This window comes from Falco peregrinus, chromosome 2 (genome assembly GCF_023634155.1).
Source record: "Falco peregrinus isolate bFalPer1 chromosome 2, bFalPer1.pri, whole genome shotgun sequence".
NCBI lineage: Eukaryota > Metazoa > Chordata > Aves > Falconiformes > Falconidae > Falco > Falco peregrinus.
This window is the reverse complement of record NC_073722.1, coordinates 79,882,430-79,895,988: the sequence shown is the minus strand read 5'-3', so window position 1 is coordinate 79,895,988 and position 13,559 is coordinate 79,882,430. Positions and strand designations below refer to the sequence as shown.

The 13,559-nt window shown below is 38.3% G+C and overlaps 1 protein-coding gene across 4 annotated transcripts in view; it reads right to left on the bottom strand.

Annotated features, from left to right (window-relative positions):
- FNIP2 (folliculin interacting protein 2) overlaps positions 1 to 13,559 on the bottom strand; it is a 52,353-nt gene that overhangs the window by 16,661 nt on the left and 22,133 nt on the right. For 2 of the 4 annotated variants that reach the window (XM_055794176.1, XM_013295332.3), the window contains exons 2-11: positions 12,972 to 13,098; positions 9,467 to 9,601; positions 8,296 to 8,396; positions 8,142 to 8,213; positions 7,387 to 7,487; positions 7,142 to 7,231; positions 5,933 to 6,004; positions 5,191 to 5,320; positions 1,114 to 1,315; positions 444 to 532 (exon numbers count right to left, since the gene is read on the bottom strand). In XM_055794176.1, the coding sequence (XP_055650151.1) occupies positions 444 to 532; positions 1,114 to 1,315; positions 5,191 to 5,320; positions 5,933 to 6,004; positions 7,142 to 7,231; positions 7,387 to 7,487; positions 8,142 to 8,213; positions 8,296 to 8,396; positions 9,467 to 9,601; positions 12,972 to 13,098 (1,119 nt within the window). The remainder of the gene's footprint in view (positions 1 to 443; positions 533 to 1,113; positions 1,316 to 5,190; positions 5,321 to 5,932; positions 6,005 to 7,141; positions 7,232 to 7,386; positions 7,488 to 8,141; positions 8,214 to 8,295; positions 8,397 to 9,466; positions 9,602 to 12,971; positions 13,099 to 13,559) is intronic. The other 2 variants (XM_055794177.1, XM_027779889.2) reach the window with 1 other exon arrangement.

Genomic DNA, 13,559 nt, shown 5'->3' with positions numbered 1-13,559 from the left:
CTCTGCTTCTGGCCATTCCTTCCTCTCTCAGGTATCAAAAAGAGCTTTTGACAGCAACTTTCTTGTCAGTTACACTGCTCAGCATCTATAGCTCGGAGTGGACAACTGCATCTGCCTCGATACAACAATCGATCCACCCATCTGCACAGGCATCAGCAGAAGCCAACTCTTGATGAGATCTTAAAGACTTCAGCTGACAGTCCCAGGTACAGGTGAGTGCAACAGAACTACTTTCATTCTCATTCTGAAAATGGCTGAGCTGGGTTTGCTAGAAGTTTTCTAAGAACAGTTACCAAATACCCAACACAGAAAATTCACTCACACTAACTCCAAGACTGGCTGAATTACAAGACCCTGCATTCAGCTGCTTATAACTGGAAGTGACAAATTTTAGAGGGGCATGAGAAGAGCTCTCCTTGTAATTCAGAATTCCATCAACTCACCTGAATTCTCCCAGGGCATCCATGACACGGCTGATATAAACCTGCACTCTTTGGCTGGATTCTGCTATTTTTCTACATGAGATCATGGCCTTGATTAAGAGTTAAAGACACAAAACAGCTTCTTAAAGGATTCACATTCTTCATCTTTTTAAGCTTCATTAACATGTCAAAATTAAGATCTAGCCCCAGTGCTATACAGCCACTCAGGACAGCAACAGCTGCCAACCTCCCTCCACCTCACGACAGACCAATCCCTATGGCTGGACATGGGGAGAGAAGAGAACATTTTTGAGGAAGTAAGGGGAAGACAGCAACAAACATGTTGTGTGTCTCTTTCAGTGACTGCATGAAAGGATAGAATACCATCATTTCCACAGTCTCCAGGGAGTCAAGAAAACCTCATAGTGAAATATGGTAAGAAGGAAAGAAAAAGAAAAAACACCCATAGCATAAAACTCTCTATTCTTATTCCGATTAGAAAAGAAACCACACCTCTTTTTCAGTAAATGCAAAATTCCTACACTGGGCTCAGGCTCAAAACTACATGTGTAAGGAGGGAGGGAAGCTTGAAACCACACATCTTCTCCCACTCTTCATCTATCAGATTCTAGAATACTTCATTCTGTTTGACATTTATTTTTCCACATTAAACCAAACTAGTATTCTGTACCTTTTCTATTGCATATTTCAGCTTGTTCATGTGAGATTCAAAAAGAGGAAAGTGAGAGAAAAAGAAATCCTGGAAGTTTCTCTGTGCTTCTTCTTTTTCAGGCAGAGAAAAGATTATGCTGATCGCAATTTTTTTCCTTCGAACCATTGCAGGATTGGAGCTGCAGCTTTCATCAGCCATGCTAAACATTTCTTCAGTGGACCTGCAAGATAGATTTATTAGGACAGTTACCTATGTACTGAGAGGTAGTTTGTCTTCTGTCCCTACCTCTCCAAGTAGTAAAAGGTAATTCATTCTCAGGTCTCCTTTGACTGACTATGTAAGACTTTGCTGTCACCTGGCTCTGAGCAGAGGGCACCCAACATTTTAATAGATAAGACCTATGTTTGCTCAGATAGGAGGGAGGCAATCCTCAAAGAGGCCAGCTCCTAGAGTGGTGTGAACACTTTCCTCTGGAACAGAGCTACTGCAAAACCTCTCCTTCTGGATTTACCTTTAAGGGAGATAAAGAAAAGGGAATGGAGACACACAATACAAATCAGCAGCAAAAAAGGCTAAAGGTAACTTTAAAGCTATGAACTGCACCCAGCAGCCAAGCTCCTGCCTAGCTTCTCAGCAGTACGTCTGTGATGCTCCTCAGTCTGTGCTGCTGCTCATGAGGGAAGTTGGGAAACACGCAACCTATACTGTTCCAGTACCTTAAGAGGGATGTTTTAAGGCACTTAAACATGCAAAATAAAGCTTTCTATTTTAACTGTAGACAAGATGTCACCACTTAGTAATTACTGTGTAAACACAAACGTAACACCTACAAACACCTACATGTGTGATTAGCTCAAAGCTGGATATACTACAGTTTTAAATGCTTTGTTTTCTACTAAAAAAGAAGAAAAAAACCCAAAACAGTGTTTATTTTACAGCCATTATTATTTCCCCAAGTTCTAATATTCACTTGATAGCTCTGCCAACAGTTATACCGCTTTTCAGTATGACACATGGGTTGATACTGAGGTCAGTACTGCTCAATATCTTCACTACCAGCTTGGCCTGTGAAGCAAAACACACCTTCAGTGTAGTCTGTAGATGATGGTAAATGGGGGGAGAATGGTCAATACCCTGGAGGGCACTGTCCAGAGAGCTTGTGGAAGCTCCATCCTTGGAGATTTTCAAGACTGAATTAGACGGGTTCCACAGCAACCTGATCTAAATTCCAAGTTAGTCCTTTGCACAGGCAACCAATTTGGATGATTATCCAAAAGTCTCAGCCCAGTATAATTTTTTCTGTAATTATACAAAAGGGTGGCAATCCCCTCACCCTGTTCCTCCATAAAAGCTTGCATTGCTAGATATTGATGTTGCTGGATTTACAGAACTTTTTTTTTTTTGCTTATCTCAACTTAAATGATTAATTATTTTGCTAGATCAATTTAACTTAAAAAAATCTTTAAAAAGTATATCCATCAATGAGTAAAATAGCATGGTGAAAATGCCTTTTGGAAGGAACTTCCGTTGAGCAATGGCTTTTAATCCACTAAGAAATTACAGGGGGGAAAGGGTAAGAGACAAGAAGCCATTAGAACACAAATGGAGACATTTAGAGCAGCAGCTCATATAGAAATAGCTCGGGTTTGGAGTTTTTTTTTAAGTTAGACTGCAGTACTGATATGGAGAAATAGTGTGAAATGGGGACAATGGACATTGATTGTGATTGTGTATGTCTGCTCAAGGAATGTGGGTATGGTGACTGGTCGTGGGCGCGGTGTCTGGTCACATAGGCACACAGCCTTGAGGAGACACCTGCCCTTCTTCCTCTAACAAAGGGGCTATTTATAAAAAGGATGAGAAAAGGATGAGACACATTTCAATGTTATCTAGAGGAAGGGAGTGCTAAGTCTTCTTGCTGGAGAAGTTCAGATGTTCACAAGGACATGAATCACCTACAAACCTGCAAGACCACCACATTCCAGGCAACGGACTGATAAGCTAATTAACATACGAAGCGAGAGTAAGCGGGTTTAGGAAATGAATATGTATAGGCGTTAATTGAATATTTGTTTTATTGTATAAATGTGAGATGGTTCGTCACTTCAGGCATGCATGCTTGTGGAGGAGCGATCCCCCGTGCATCTGCATGCAATAAACATACCTACTTTATAACTTTCGAGTTATAGAGTCTAATTCCGTACGTCAGTATCAGTCAGCGATAATTAAAAGCTTGAAGGGTTTTCCTATCAGAATTATCTTGAAATAGGTCCTGTGGCATTTACAGACCACTATGAAGCAATTCACAAGAGGAAAGACTGAACGCTAAACATTAATTCTAAGTTCATTCTAAAATTAAGTGGTTTACAGTTTAATTGGTTTGACAAAGTTAAGTATACAAAAGTTTCTCATCATAGAGGTACGAGTCCAGGAATACAGGAACACATACGCACTAAAACTCCAGCAAAAAAGCTTGTGGGAAACCAGAGTTCAAGACAAAAACATAACCTTATTTAAACTTCAGGAACTTGCATGCAGACACAGAAATTCCAAAGAAGGTTGGTCAGTCAGCATCTAAAACGTCACAAGCTTTTGTGCTGCTTCCCAGGAACAAAAATTGAAGAATTCAGGTCTGGGAGAGAAGTCTTTTCAAAGCTGCTAATCTAGCTTGCCTGCCAATTGACTACATGGAGTTCCAGCTAGACATCTCATTTTCTTTGAGCTATTGGCCTAAAACACCAGTCACAGAAACCGTAGAATCTTGGCTGTACAAACTGAAGTGCAAACTCTGCTGCCACTGCAGTGACAGAAGCCTACTGTTTCTCCAGCAAGCAATCAGGAAACAAGTATCTGAAGAGGCTTTTTGGCTTAGAAAGACCTCCAATTCAAGAGTAGTTCTACACAGTGGAAATAATAACGTCCTGTTTAAAGTATCTTTCCCCAGCATTGATTCTCCAATGCTGAAGAAACACAATCTACACCCTACAGCAAACAAGCAGCCCCAAAAAGGCTACTCTCCTCTAAACAATTTGTTACTTTCATAATATTTTCAGGAAACTTTTTAGTGAAACTGGCTACTTCTTGAACTGGGCTGAAATTATTTACCCCAAAATGTTTTAACTTATTTCTTTAAGAAACCAAAAAGTACTTCAATTTACTGAAAGCAAAATGTTTACTAGCTTATTCTCAACTGAAAGCATGATTTAGAAAGCCTGACTACTACACTAGCAACACTGCACAATTCATCATGTTAAAAGTAATTCAGTAAGAATATCCAGGAAAAAGCTTCAAGTGCTGAGACACTAGGAAAAGTAGTGTTTTCAGAGATGTTTGGGGTTTGTACTTTTTACAGGCCATAGCTTTTAAGCTTCTCTTAACTTAAAGCAGCGAAGAGGGAGAGGGGCCAAACAGCCGGATTTTCTTGTAGCTCTCCACTAAATCCATGCTGTCTCTGGGTGCATGTGGATGGGTACATATGAGCAGATAATCAAGAACCATTTGCTATTTTGCAGCTGACAAGGGAAGAATTTGCTTATTAGGTATGAAAGGTCTGCTGCATTCCATGCTTTGTTATGTCACCGAGCTACAAAAGCTAGTAAAATTCCAAAGCAGACCCCAAGCTTTTTGATCACAGCTTTTTTTTTTTCCCTTCCTGTTTTGGCAGAAGTCACATCAGGAACATCCTGTACCAGCCAAGACAGTCATCATGGGCTATTACTCCAAAATTTCAATAACTGCTCACTAGTCAGAATTCATCATAGTATAATGTAATTATGGCAGCAGTGCTGTTACAGTCCCTTTCATCTCAACAGGATGCTCTGCTCCTTCAGAAAGTTTAATTTGCTTTACAGAATGTGGCTTCACACACAGCCTATACATTCAATAAAAGTAAGTACATTTCAATTCAAGCCTTGCAGCTCATACTTAGCCAAAACTTGATCTTTCTTCATATTGGCAATCTTAGGTAACATGCACAGAGTTTAGACTGAACTGAGAGCATTTAAAGAACAAATCCTGTTATTAAAGAGGCTTAAACTCTATTTAGCTTAAATTACTGCCAAACAGCTCTTGTAAGAAGGAAGCTGTTGCACTCACCACCTTGGAATAATTCCATTCTCTAAACTGGTTGTCTGACTTCGGAGCCAGCGACGTTGGTAGCTGCTAGAAGACGATGCTGAAGAGCTTGGAGATGGAAAAGGAGTGACCAGAAGACTGCTCAGAGATGCTATCAAGAAAGCAAGAAACCCCACATACACTGAATTACAAAGAGTGCTGGTTAAATATTTCTCTTCATACTTTTAACTGGGAACAAACTCCCACAAATATTGCTCATGCTTGCTGATCTTTTTCACATAACTCCCTTGCAACAGAAAAGAACTATTTTAAATAAATCTTGCTGTCTGAGGACAGTCTTTTCTTACAAAGTCAGAGATCTTCTCTACTAGAACATACTAAAAATCTTACTCTCATTAAAAGTATTCTGTCCTAAGAGGTGTTGCCCTCCCATTACAACAGACAGATCTCTTGGTCTCCTGGACTCCTTTTCCTATTCAGTGCTAAACCATTTTCTCTTCCCTTGCTTTAGTAAAGGCTCCAGTCAGTTCTTTCTCGATATTATAGATTGGTTAAGAACCCAGAAAACGATGGCTTAAACAATGAATATCATTACATAATCTTGCATAAAAGGCTTGAGGCAAAAGTAGAAGGAAAACCGCTCAGCAGATCCAAAAAATTTTGGGTTTAATGGTCGTGAGGTACCTGTATTTCAGGTGAATCACTGCACCAAAGAATTGTAATGTAATTACAAAAGCAGGCAAACAAGATGGACAGCAGATACCTGACCGAGCAATGCCACTGTCTCTGTCCTCATTTTGTCCTCTGCTAGGCATATCAACAGGCGTGCTGTGCGCTAAAACAAACACATCGGATCAATAGAGAGCATTACATAACTCATCACACTGTTTCTCAGCATTTCAAAAAAAGTTTTAAGTTTAAAGGTCACAAAACAGCAAAGTTACATCCTGTACTGTTTGTTACTCCAAATAAGCAGTATGGTGTGAGCAGAGGTTGCAGCCAACAGTACTCCACACCGAGTACCATGTTACTACAGTAAGCTGGTTGTTTGCCCCAACCGAAAAACATCTCTAAGAAGCTTAAGAATATGAATACAGTCTACATTATCAGAAATCAGATATGCTTTCAAAATGAGAGCTGGTAGTGGCCCCATCTGTCACTTTTGACATTTTTTTTGTGCATGCAAAATTGTCGTTTTACACAGGTCAGCATCATAATGAAATAGACAAACAGAGGTCCATTAAGCTTCTGATTCACTCCCCAAGCAAAGACTTACTATCCATAGAGCTTCACAGTAAGAAAAATTCAGCCTATGTCATATTACATTGAAGTGTTAGTAGTGCAGAGTCACTCAAATTGTAGAGCATGCAAGATTTGCAAAGGCTGTGAAGAAACTGCAATGGTATTCCAGTTCACATTTTTGCAATTAACAGAATTAATCAGGCCTAAGATCTACCCACCTGCATGGGTCATCAATATGCCTGTAAAAGCAGACTACATAGTTTAAAGTTTTTCTTTAACAATATCCATTTCTTTAATTTTCAAAAACCTTAAAGCCTCCCAGACAGCTCAAGAATTAATTTTGAATGTCTGTCATTAAAAAAAAGTAGCAAGAGGTAAGAGAAGAAAGAGCTGTACACCAGCAAGACACCTGCACACTAGCAAGAAACCAACTAATAAGCCAGAAAACATAATTTCTCTAAGAAACATAAGGGCTCATTTATTATTAAAAACATTGCATAAACATCTTTAAAATTTAACACAGGAACTGGAAAAGAAATGTGGACAAGTAGCAATTAATTTAGCTATTTTTTTGGAAGAAAGATTTTTAAGTGTAAGCCAGATATATCTTGTCACTATTTTAGCCCCTTCTGTTTCTAGAGTAATTATGTATGCCCTGCAAGGATTCAGAAGGAGCTGGATTTGTGTGTGCATATGGATGGTCACACTGTGGCTGGCATTCCACACAAACCTGCAAAGAAAGAAGCACTGCGGATGAGCCGGAGGGGACCTCCTTCAGACACACCCTGCAGCAGTTTGCTGCTACACAGCTGTAACACACCTAGGAAACAAAAGCAATGTAGAGACAATGCAATGCAAAAAAAAAGTTTAAAAAAAATGGAAAAAAAGAAAAAAGGCAATGCACAGGGAAAAAACAAACTGAAGGAACAGATGGCCTCATGCTATCATAAAGACATAGAATCTGGAAATATTTACCTAAATTACTTCCACTGCGACAGGTTCCCAAACCATTCTGATTCGAGCTCAGCTTTCCCAGGCTGGGATCTTGGTTGATGTATTCAAAGCTGTCTTGTAAGCTAAAAAATGGGGGGAAAGCCAGCATTCCTTAATGTGATCAATAGGCATTAACATTAGCTTGAGAATTAGGCTCATTTTATGGAAGAGAGAAGGCTGAAATTAAATTTACAATCAAACTCAAGGACCAGTCGGTTTTCTGAAACTGTATGGCAATAGACATTTATTTTCTATAGAGGCTACCTCTTTGACTTACTGTAAATTTCTCTCTATCACATTTGGGATTCAGTTTATTCGTATTTGCCCATTTTGGGGACAAGTAAAAAAGGGTAGAGATAAGAAACAGTGTATCTTCTGTCATTGTTATGGAAAACAGGAGCGGGGTGCAGGGACACAAAGACTCCTCAACATATACCCCTTCTTCACCCTTCTGGCAGCAGGAGGAGAGAGGGGCTTTGTCTGCCCAAAGCACCTAACCTCTCCAGTTTACTGCATGTCCTGGACAAGTTAAGAAGCAGAAACTTGGAGAGATTTTATTTTTTAAACTTGGGTGGCCTGGCCAGGATCTACTAAGGGAATCCTCCACAGCCACCACTTCTGATTTTCTACTAGACTTCCCCACTTCAGCAAATTTAGAAACAGTGACAGAAGGACTACAACAGGAAAAAGGAAAGAACACCGCATTGGATGGGGGAAGAAAAAAAAAGCATTCTTACTTATTGTTGCTTCCACTGAAGCTTCCTACCCTGGCTGAGAAGACTTTACTTATCATCAGCTGTGGGGGAGAGCTGAAAGGATAAACGGCCATTTCAGTGAGTCATCAATTCCAAGTGCCTGACTAGAGTGTGCATCACAGGGAAGGACGCTTACCGTATATAGTGAATTTTCAAGGTGGAGCCTTTGTAACTCATTGCCACCGAGCCAAACATCATTTCTCCCAGCATGTTGACATCAGAGACTGGTCTGGTGTACTACAGGCAAGATGAGAAGAGCTAAGTCAGTAATAACTTGGCATACTATTTCAATTTAATCAAGTGCCATAGGGCTACATTTTGAATGGAGAACCCAAGTTCTGCTTTTCCATGCAGACTGAGATCTTGTGTGATTCTACCAACACACCGAGTGCAAGTACAAGCAAATGCAGCTGGACTATATGCTCTGTTTGCTCACTAGATGAGCATTGCTACCCTTGTTCCAGGGGGACCTCCAAAGGCAAGAAAGAAGCAAAAATATCTATTGCATTTCCAAAGAAATAGCTGTGTCCAGCAACATTCCCAGATAACAGTGTTTGATGAAACCTGTAGGCCTTCACAGGACTTCGATTTTGTGGTCTGAATCCCCAAGCATTAAACTGTCTTCTTTTTCAAATGAGTAAATTCTCTTTCCCTGCCCCTATAGAAAGCTTCTTGGAAACACTTTTGACTGGAAAATAATTTGCGAAGACTGTGTTTCTGAGTATAATCAGATTGATTTCTTACTTCGTTTTGAAGACTGATCATCTATAGCAAATATGGAGAGAAGTTTGTTAATTCTGAAGGAAATCACTTAACTTCCAGTTAAATATAATTTTTTCTTCCTTAATCTATACATGCTTCAAATTACATTTTTCTAGATGAAATTTTTATGCTTTTACTGAGAAACAGCCAGAGCACCTAAAAAATAATTCGCTTAAAAATGTCATGTTATAATATGAGACTAAAGGAACTCTTAATACGTGTTCAAGAGCTTCAGAACTGACCTGAAGCACAGACATCTTTCAAAACAAGAACAGAAAATGGTATTGTGCTTTTCATGTTCTTCACAAATAACAATGCTATTAAATATCTTTTGTAGCTCTTTCAAAGACAAGACCAAAACAGACAAAAAGGTTAAGATGTACACACATGTTATTACTCTAGAACACTTTAAATATAGAGTAGATACCTCAACATTCAAATAAACTTGTAATATATCCGTCATTCCATGTATTAAAGTCAAGGCTTTTATATAGTCTTCTTCAGTAAAACGCGTAAGTACAAACTACAAAAGTAACGAACATTACCTGATACTTCGAGATCTGTTCTTTTATATTTTGCATACAGCTTATTGAGGGACTATGGGAAGAAATATTGCTGTTCCCATTGCTTGCTTGGCAGTTCTTGGCAGACGCCTTTGCAGAAGCATCCTCTGCCATTTTCTGTGTCAAAACAGAACAAAACAGTGAGAACAATTAAAGAAAACATGAGAACTCCCACCTATAAAAACACCACAGCAAGATTTTTCTTGAACTCCGGGTAAGCTACAGAAAAGATATTCTTATTCGATTCAAAAAAATACGTATCCATTTTTAAAGATTTTTAATAAAAGGTCAGCATCAGAGAAAGTGCAGAACCACTCTCACATTTATATCATCAGACAAGTTTTTATAGTATCATACAGAGTAATTAATCAAAGTTCCACTGGAAGATCATTCCCAATTATTATGAATTGCTGTGTAACATTTGCCAAAGTTTATGTAAAAAACCCCACTCAGTTTATGGGTTGCTTACAAAACAATTTCTGTAATCTTTTGCACAATTACTTACTCATATTGCACATAACTTTTGCTCACTGACTGATTAACAGAATTCTTAAACCGAAGAACAGCCAGCAAAAACAAGTAGTGAATAATGCATTATTTGGTAGAATTAGCAGGTTAGAAAATCTATTTGTTAAACCTGTAAAGGATTTGTGAAGAAAAAAAAAAAAGGCAGAGCTCAACAAATGAATTCTTAAATCCAGATGACTGTTTAATTCAAAGTTTACTCTCAAGCCACTATGTTTTAACAACATCTTAGATCTGATCAGAAAGGTGTAAAGGAAGTCTTGGAAAGCTACTGATTACATTAATGCTATTTGTACGTGTTTCTTAACACAAGCTGCATTTAATTCATTGGGAATTGATTAATATAGTTTTCTTAAAGAGAACAAGAAACTTACTGGGTTTTGTTCAATGGCTGCTTCCTCCCTCACCCACCCACCCCCAATCTAAATATTCATTAGATGTCAATTAAAAGTCCCACATTACTTCAAACATACTTCTCACATGCAGTTGAATTTTTTTATATGAAGGGAGCAGAACTGTAACCTTGCAGCAATAAAAACTGCTTAGAAAGTCTTAGGAAGCTTATCTCACACTCTTTTAAACTTTTTATATATTTAAGAAATTCAAAATCCCTTAATCAACATATTTAATGTGTATTAATGTAAACATACATTCATTTGGTGCACATCAGAACAAAGTGTATTTTTACGTCTCATTTTGTACCAGCATGGTTTACCTCATCGGAAACATTCACTGGCAGAGATCAACGAAGTTGTTTTTTGGGTTTTTTAAAAGTCAACAAGGTACATAGTTTATAGAAAAACCAAGCAAGCAGGCAAAAAGAAACAGTAATAACCTAGAAGCTAGTAAAAAGCAGCCATAGCCACATTTACATAACATATTTTGAGCTCAGCAAGACAAGAAAGGAACAACAACAAGAAATTAACTGGAAATAAAAGTAGAGTCCAATGTTCCACAAGCCTAAAATGAATGCTTACTACAGTGCAGTAACTGTAGTACATTTCAGAATAGTCACAATGACAAGATGATGAAACGAGCAAAAGAAAGATGCAGAAGAAAAAGAGTAAGCGCAAGCCAAGAAAATGAGTAGATATGTCATTTTTTAAAAAAGCTGAGTTTAAACTATAGTGATAGTACAGCTCCTTTACCGGTTTAAAAATAAGCCTGTTAAAAAAAAAAGCGTGTTAAAAGTAAAATCCTAGACTTCTATATTTTATCCTATATTTGCACTCCTTTTGTGCAGTCTTTCCTGGCATAGTACTTATGTGCTACTGCTTATCTAATCCCAACGTGACTGTCATTAGAGGTTTAGAAATGCACCAGTGTCAGTAGTCATGTGTTTAATGAGCTACTGACGAAAACCGCCTAATAAAAGCAGTCTGATACATGCCACCTGCAGAAAGAATTGCAGATTAGATTAAGAACACTGAAGAGAAACACAGTGTATTAAACAAACATATACTTAAATGCAAGACAGACCTGCTAGTTCCCCCAGGTAAGCTGACCACATACTTTAAAGACAATGTATTTGAATATTCAATGTGAATAAGCTTTACTGTTTTTCAGGAAAATGGATAAAGGCACAATACACACACACATTTTCTTGACTTCAATTTAAACAGGAATGAACTTAAGAGTCATTTTGCCTTAAACGAATCAGTTTTGGCTCGAACAAGCGAACATTCAAGATCACTTAACATCTATGTGTTTGCATGCCATCCAAAGCACTCTGGCTGTTTTAAAAGGGTACCTAGATTAGTGTCTGGCTAGAAAACAGATTATAGCCGGTATCACATGTTATGAGGAAGGTTATAAAGTGTTTTGTGTCAGTGTTGCATAGAATTTCTGATAGGATGTTTTATAGTTAACTTTTAGTTGAAAAAATTATTCCACTTGCTTCAATACTAAGTATTTAAATGAAACCAGAAATATATTTCCTCCTCACATGCTCTGTGTTTTAAACCAACTCAAGGAAGTAACAGCCTTGATGGGGCAGGAGGGGGGCAAGATTAACAGACCAGTCTGACCCATTTACCCTCTTAAGCATCATCAGCTGATGACTGATCATCTACTTATCAGTCCTAGTGATTTGGCACAATGGAATATTTGCAGTGACTGAAATAGACCCCTGTTTTATAAGCATAATTTCTACCAGTCACAATTATTCATATATAGCTAGTGATTCAATAAACTATGCTAATCGGACAGGCCAAAGCTCCTGGCTGTAACACAGGCTTCAAAACAAAAAAAAAAAAAGAAATTATTAAATGTAGAAGATAAACATGGAGCTGGTAGGGGAAAAAAAAAAAACCACCACCAACCACAAAACAGAAAATATTATCGTTTTACTTGCCTTACAATCAGCTAAGTTTACTGGAAGCATTACTCCACAACTTGTGTGCCCAGAGAGCAGCACAAAGAATTTGCATCTCTGCAGCATCTAGTCGTGCTTCTACGTGTGTCACAAAAACTTACATGGCTATATATTACCATATGCCAGTCTTACCCTTCATGGCATGGTTAGCCAAAGTGGAACTGTTTTAATTCACACAGAGCCAACAACTTTACTAATCCCCAAATACCAAAGGAAGATGAGCACATTTACAGAGGTGCTAGACATCACTGGGACAATGGGACAACCAAGGTTAACAACAAAAAACAATCCCAGCCAACATTAAAAAGGCTAAGAAAATACTCAGTTTGAAGGGTTATAGATTGTTTAGCTTGAAAGCAGATCAGGTCTAAGCTGTTATGCTTTAATATCATATCTATATTACAAATACCAGGTGTGCTCACAGGCTTTTTGGAATCTAACACACTCTTGTTGCAGCTATCACAGAAATGAAATCAAGTGAAAGATCACCAGTAAGATTAAGAAGTGCACACTGTCCTATTAAAACTCCTGCTTTTGGGAAGAGAAACAAAAGCGCAGTAAGACAAAAAGAAAATTATCATTTCATACCTGAACCACAGCTTCATCGATTTTGCGGACTGCTTTGGAATCAAATAAGACTTGTCTGCCTCTCCTCTCACAGTCTTGGTAAACTATCAGGCGGATCTCATTCAAGTCAAACTCTGAAAAAGTCCAGCTGCAGATTATAAATACAAGATGTTAAAATAGTGTGCTTACTTTGCAGGCTTATTTAAGTGAAGAAGCAGGTATTTGACAAATACATCTTTAACTCTGCATTTATAAGAATTGGGCTGTAATCACAGAACTCTGACCAAAAAGGAACTCAAAGGAGCATCTAAGCCCAGCGTCACTGATACACAGGCAGGCACAGCCAGACCAATTTTCATCCACCTTTCTTCAAAATTTTCCAGAAAGACAACACAAAATTTTTTCTTAGCAATCTGCTCCAGCAAACTACTCTCAGATTTATGCCCTTCTCCATACACAGTCTGGATTATCCTTATTGCAAGGTAGGTGTACTGTTTTGTGCAATTCCCTCAATGGCAATAAACAACAACAGATCACCATCCTCTGTACTACAGCCTTTCACAAACTCAAGGATTACAAGCTCCCTCACCCTTTCCCCTCCTCTAAAAA